Source organism: Setaria viridis, chromosome 5 (genome assembly GCF_005286985.2).
Source record: "Setaria viridis chromosome 5, Setaria_viridis_v4.0, whole genome shotgun sequence".
In the NCBI taxonomy this organism is placed as follows: Eukaryota; Viridiplantae; Streptophyta; class Magnoliopsida; order Poales; family Poaceae; genus Setaria; species Setaria viridis.
The window spans coordinates 35050095-35056693 of record NC_048267.2 but is presented as its reverse complement, the minus strand read 5'-3'; the positions used below and the strand labels follow the sequence as shown (position 1 = coordinate 35056693).

General features: G+C 53.5%; 1 protein-coding gene across 1 annotated transcript; it reads right to left on the bottom strand.

Annotated features, from left to right (window-relative positions):
• Nucleotides 1-2243: 2243 nt before the first annotated feature.
• On the bottom strand, nt 2244-4814 carry LOC117855389 (uncharacterized). Its single transcript, XM_034737732.2, has 3 exons — nt 4441-4814; nt 3029-4322; nt 2244-2911 (listed from the first exon to the last, which is right to left on the bottom strand). The coding sequence occupies exons 1-3, from the start codon at nt 4607-4609 to the stop codon at nt 2584-2586; spliced, it is 1791 nt and encodes a 596-aa protein (XP_034593623.1). The 5' UTR covers nt 4610-4814; the 3' UTR covers nt 2244-2583.
• Nucleotides 4815-6599: the final 1785 nt, after the last annotated feature.

The following is a 6599-nucleotide window of genomic DNA, read 5'->3' as shown; positions in this document are numbered from 1 at the left end:
GATCACAAACACGAGAGCAACAGAAGCACTCTCATCCACTAAGACCACATGCACACCTAATACACACTAGTAGAGAACTGACTTTCGATGCGCCCCCTTTTATCCCGGTTTAAAGTAGGTCCGAGACAAAAGGGGGTGCGCCACGGTAGGCAAGAATGGAGGGGAGATTTACTCCCGGATAGTATTTGCAACCGGGACTAGTTCCGGGGCGTCGGTGGCGTGCCCCTTTTGTCCCGGTTAAAGGCTCCAACTGGGACAAAAGGGTGGCTCCAACCGGGAGTAAACTTTCAACCAGGACAAAAGGTGTTCCTTTTTGTCTCGGTTGGAGTTTTTGACCGGGATAAAAACTCATCCCCCATTATATACCAAGACAGAGGTCTTTCTTCCTCCTCCAGCCCGAGCCAGTCGACCACAAAGATAGAGAGCTGAGCTTCACCTACTCTCCGGTGGTGCCGAAGCAAGGGAGGTGCCGCCCGAATTTTTTCCCCTCATTTTTTGTGGGAAATTCACTCATCCAAAGTGTTGTGAAGGTTTGCTACTTCATCCTCGTGTTACGCTTTGATTTATGCTTTGGAGATGGATAATTTATTTGCTAGAATGTGAAGTATAAAATGGAGAGGTATTTTGAGCTAGAATGTGAGGGAGATTGATGTGTCATATATAGTATGTATCTTTGCAGTGATTTAAAAATGATGCTACCCTTGTCTAGACGGTTTATCTTGTCAAATTCAATATGTTTTTTCAAATCCATACTTGTTGAGCTTGCATACCGTGTTCATCTCGACAAGAATGTTCTCCGCCGAGCACCAAAAACAGATACAGGTATCGTCGGAAAAAACCTTGGTGGAAGTATACAATTTCCTAGATAAACAAAAATTGAAAGATTTCATACTACTTCCATACAACTTCAAGTACTTTCGTTTTCTTTTTCCTTACCTGATTAATGTTAGCTCTAATATGTATGAACATTTTACGTACGCAGCTTTCACTGGATCCTCATTATAATTGAGCCTAAAAGAAGCCACGTCACTGTCTTAGGAAAGATCCGGTGGAGTACCAAGACATGCAAGACATGCTAGGCTTGTAATAATTCTGAACCTTTATCTCTATGCAAAAGTTTGTTTCCTAAATTTTATCCCTGTTACACTATATCATTCATTATTCTAATCCGCAGCGCATGGAAACAATTCATAAGGACACACAAAGGTCCATTCAAAGAAAAACTTACATGGAACACAAACTTCCCGGTACGTATGAAGTCTGCACATTTAGTATATTGTATAACACGAATATTTCATAACTTATTTTTTTCGCACTAAAGTGCTTAAGACAGGAACTCGGGAATAATCTATGTGGCTACTACATCTGTGAGCACATGCACAGTTTTATGGGACCCAAGGGACTAAAGGTGACGCCGCACAATTTTAAAGTACATAAAATAAAACTATTAATCGTTAATTATTTTCTAGCTCTTTATATTTAATTGTTCGTGTAACATTCACATATTTCCAAATTATAGATGTTAAATATTCAACAAGGACTCTTGAAGAAAGAAAGAGTAGCGACAATATGTGAAGGTCTCATTGGATTCCTAATGGACGAGGTGGTAAATCCACAAGGAGAATTTTATTACGATGGACGAAATTTAGACACTCCAAGCAACACCTCGATGGGAAGATTTTAGATATATAGTTTGATTTGTATATATAATACGCGCTAAGATCGATTTGTATAGTTGATTTCATCATACTAGTTGAATTGTGTATATACTAAGAATTGTGTATATATATAGTAATTGTATAATTACTAATTTCATTTGTTTAAATACTAGTTGATTTCATTATAAAAAAATCTCAACTACTAAAGGTTAACAAAAGGGCCGGGGTACGTACGTGATGCATGAAATTTCAGGTAACAAAAGGGCCGGGGTACGTACGTGATGCATGAAATTTCAGGCACCATGCAGGGCGTCTGCATGGCAAACCAACCTGGACTAAAGGGTGACTTTACTCCCGGTTTGAAGGATCTGGGACTAAAGATCCCCTTTTGTCTCGATTGCATGGCAAATTTAAGTAGAACTTTAGTTCCGGTTGGGTGACTTTACTCCCGGTTGAAGGACCTGGGACTAAAGACCCCCCGTTTGTCTCGATTGGTTTATCCCGGATGAATTTTCGGGAGATATACAACCTACCAACCGGGACTAAAGACGAGTTCTCTACAAGTGAGAAGCAATTTCAACTCAATTTAAGTGTAGAAGATGAACTTCGGTTCCATTTCTACCACTTGATCACCTCTGCGATACTGGTTAAAGGGGGAAGGAGGAACCAAAAGAAGCCCGAATACTCACATTCTGCGCGAAACTAAAGGATCACAAATTCAGAAAAGAGAAGAAAGCAACAGAAGCACTCCCCCTGCATCCACTTAAGACCACAAGCTGACATGCACGCCTAATACACTAGAGGGTACTAGCAACTTCAAACCCATGATCAACACACGTGCGGGGAAAGCACTTCAACCCTGAACTGCTCGTGCATCGCCGCACTGCGACTGCATGCCTAGGGGACATACGGCCGTCGCCCAATTCTACTTGACGCGTCCCTCGTTCGCCTTCTTGAAGAGCTGCGCCTGCGCCGCGGCGGCGCCGTTGTCGCCGGAGCTGAGCGCGGCGCCGAATGCGTCTTTCACCTCCTGCGTGGTGAAAGCGAACCTGTTGTCCACCATGGAGTTGAGCAGCGACGCCGTGCCCTCGCGGAAGAGCGCGCCCACGCCGTCCTGGCGCGTGTTCGCCAGCGCCTCCGGCACGGTCAGGTCGTGCCCGAACGGCACCGCTGCGCTGGGGCCGAACAGCCGCACCAGTGGGCACCAGAACCCGAACAGGCCCCAGACAACGCCCGGGTGCGTCATCCAGTAGCTGCGAACAAGGCCAAAGGCACGAGCGACACGTACGTTACGTTAATGGCGGCACGCAGAAGTAATGTGTGCGTGTGTAGACATGAGGGGTTTGGGGTTTAGGTAGGGAGTTACGTACGTGCACGGGCCGGCGAAGGGCGGGGTGTTGGGGTCGTAGGGCGTCGGGGTAGTCGGCGTGGGCGTCAGCGGAGAGTACGGCGTCGGCGGCGTGCTGATAGGCGGCAACGGCACGTCGGGAGTCGGCGTGATGCCGGGCGTCGTCGGGGAGGTGTCGCTGGACGGCGAAGGAGGACCGTAGTACCCGCCGCTAGGTGTTGACGGCGTGGTCGGAGAGGTGTCCGAGGAAGGCGAAGGGGGGCCGTAGTGTCCGCCGCCGCCGCCGCCGCCGGGAGTGGTCGGTGAAGTGTCACTGGATGGCGAGGGAGGGCCGTAGTAGCCGCCACTGGGTGCCGATGGTGTCGTCGGAGATGTATCAGAGGACGGCGAAGGAGGACCGTAGTACCCGCCGCCGCCGCCGGGCGTTGTCGGGGAGGTATCAGAGGACGGGGAAGGTGGACCGTAGTACCCGCCGCCACCGCCCGGCGTGGTCGGCGAGGAGTCGGAGGACGGCGAAGGAGGTGCGCCGTACCCGCCGCCCCCGCCAGGCGTGGTTGGGGAGGTGTCACTGGACGGCGAAGGAGGTGCACCGTACCCGCCACCGCCAACAGGCGTGGTTGGGGAGGTGTCGCTGGACGGTGACGGAGGAGAACCGTACCCTCCGCCGCCACCGCCAGGCGTGCTTGGGGTGGTGTCGCCGGACGGTGCAGGAGGGGCATTGCACCCGCCGCCACCGCCAGGCGTGCTTGGAGAGGTGTCGCTGGACGGTGACGGGGGAGCACCGTATCCGCCGCCACAACCACTGCCAGGAGTGCTTGGGGAGGTGCCACTGGACGGTGAAGGGGGTGCACCGTAGCCGCCGCCACAACCACTGCCAGGCGTGCTTGGGGAGGTGTCGCTGGACGGTGAAGGAGGTGCACCATACCCGCCACCGCCACCAGGCGTGCTTGGGGAGGTGCCGCTGCACGGTGACGGGGGAGCACCGTACCCGCCACCACTGCCGGGCGTGCTCGGGGATGTGTCGCTGGACGGCGACGGGGGAGCATTGTACCCGCCACCGCCGCCACCAGGTGTTGTCGGTGTGGTCGGAGAGGTGCCGATGTCCGGCGACGGCGGGTTGTTGTAGTACCCTCCGCCTCCGCCACCAGGCGTGGTCGGCGTGGTCGGTGAGGTGCCGACGGACGGCGAGGGCGGGTAGTAGCCGCCACCGCCACCTGGCGTGGTCGGGGACACGCCGGAGGATGGCGATGGCGGGATATACCCTCCACCACCACTCTGTGGCGGCGCCGGCGAGCAGTTCGGAGTCCCGGGTGAGGCTGCAAGGAAAGAAAACACACATCAGAACGCGCGTTTCATTTCACGTCGTGTCAGTTAAGTAACGGGCAAGACCCAAGAAACTGGAAGTCTAGAAGACTAGAATGCCTAGTTGCGTACTGTGTGGGTCGGCGGGGTTCTTCCGGGCGCCGAGGGGCTCGCCCCCGCGGAGACGGCGCGCTGCATTCTTCCGGCGGCCGAGAGGCTCGCCGTCGCCGAGACCGCGTGCAGCCGCGACTGACGCCAGCAGCAGGTAGCAGCACAAGAACGCAAGAGCCGGCCTAGCCATCTCCACTGTTTTGCAAGGAGGAAATGAGCTAGCTTCTTGTGCTTGTTGGAGCTTTTCCAAGTAGCGAGGGGTGGCTCAATATATAACGAGCTCCCGCCTTCTCGCTTGGATTGGGCAAAGTATGGTGTGCACACATCAGCACATGCTGCAGCAAATGCTCTGCAACTCCAAAGAGGGAAACCGCAGGAGTTGGGGAGTCACTGAAACGGAAATGGACCGTAATGTCATGTCTACACGGGCCTGCAAAGCTACATCCTTCCACTATCGCGACCCAGTTCGTCAGACTTTGCACCCACCGGCCACCGACGCGCCAGCACCGAGTCGCCAACGCCATGCCCTTCCGGCGAGCGCCAGTGCATCACAAATTGACGGCCATGTGCTAGTCGTGCCGCCGTGTCGCCGTGTCGCCGTCGCCGCGACGAGCGCGCGCACGCGGCGCGACGAGGGTTCACGACCGACGACCGGCAGGGGGCGGCACGGTGATGGGGCGTACGTCTGTGCAGGCACGTACATGCGTGCCTCGCTCTCGCCACGCAACGCGCGCGCAGGAGCGGCGTTAATGGCGGGCTGGCAGCCTCGTCCGTCGCCAGTCTCCTCCTTGAATAGCTGCTGCCACAGTCACACGAATTTACTTGCCCTCGATCAGTCTCACCTGCCATCGCTGCGGCTCCATTGAAAGTTGGATGCGGCATCAGGGAGGAGGGGCGGCACCGGACGCAGAGCTAGCCATCTGTCACGCGCGTCGTCGTCGTCGGCGAGCGACACGGCGTGGCCGAGCGACACGGATATGGCACTTGTCATTACATCGGCCTGTACTACGAGCTCGACCGTCTTCGGAGGGAGGAATCAATGGCGCGTGCAGAGGTTGTTTCGCGCTGTCTGTGCATGGAGTTCAGTGGCTCACCTATCCAAGGGGAAAGTCGAGTTTTTCCCCCTTGAAGGCCTTGAAGTTGGTAGTACTTGTGCGCATTTGGAGCCAGCTGTGTGGGCACGTGGCAATGCCATTTGGTCAGATCGTAATGCCTCCTTCTGGTGATCGTCAGATTAGAACTTGGATACAGGCAGAGCGTACGAGGTGCCATGTTTAGGACGCGGTCCAGTAACAGAGTCATCTATTCTGTTAGTGCATGCTTAAAAGCAGTATTAGTGTGACTAGAGCCTACGTGGAGAGTGCTTTCCATTAAGCAAGTACAAGCTGCATTGTTAGGTTTTTTTTCCTCCGAAAACGGGATATAACATATATTAAAGGATAAAAGTGAGCACAGTACATCCCATTCTTACAGAAAAGACCTTTAGCAACCCTAAAATTACAGAAAGGTTCCTACTGTTTATCTTATTCCTAACGACGGGCTGCCGGCTCCTTCCAACTACTCGCCAGAAAGCATACTCGACCATCCATCCATCCACCAGACTTCCCGATCCAAATCGAAGGACGGACTCCAAACCTTGGATAACTGCATGAGACTCTCGGTACGAGAGCATCAGTCGTCGGTCTCCTCGATTCAACATCTTCTCTTCTTCCCTCAACGATGGATCCATCGAAACCAACAACCTGTTCGCTTCAGCTCAACCCCCGAACAATGTTTTTCTCTCTCAACAAATCAACCATTTCAGCTTTTCAGCCAGCTTATAAGTCCAGCCGAACAGGGTACAAGATACTCCAACACACATCTCCGACTGCAGCAGAACCAGATCCAGCAGCCCAAGAATCCACTCCACCAAGCCACCAACAATAGCAGCCAGCAGAAGGAAAGAGGGCCGCAAAAGATTCACCATCTCCTCTTTCAGTCGACCGGAATCGAACGAAAGCGGCGACAGGAACCTTTCGGCAAAACCAAAAGAGAGGCCAACTAACCTCCCACGAACTTCGCCGATGAAGACGAATGAATCATCTTCGTAGTCGGAGAAGAAGCTTATTTGCCGATAGAGCAGCCCCGCTGTCGCCGCCGCTCCCGGCCACCGTAGCCCCACCGCCAACAACGCCGGCGAG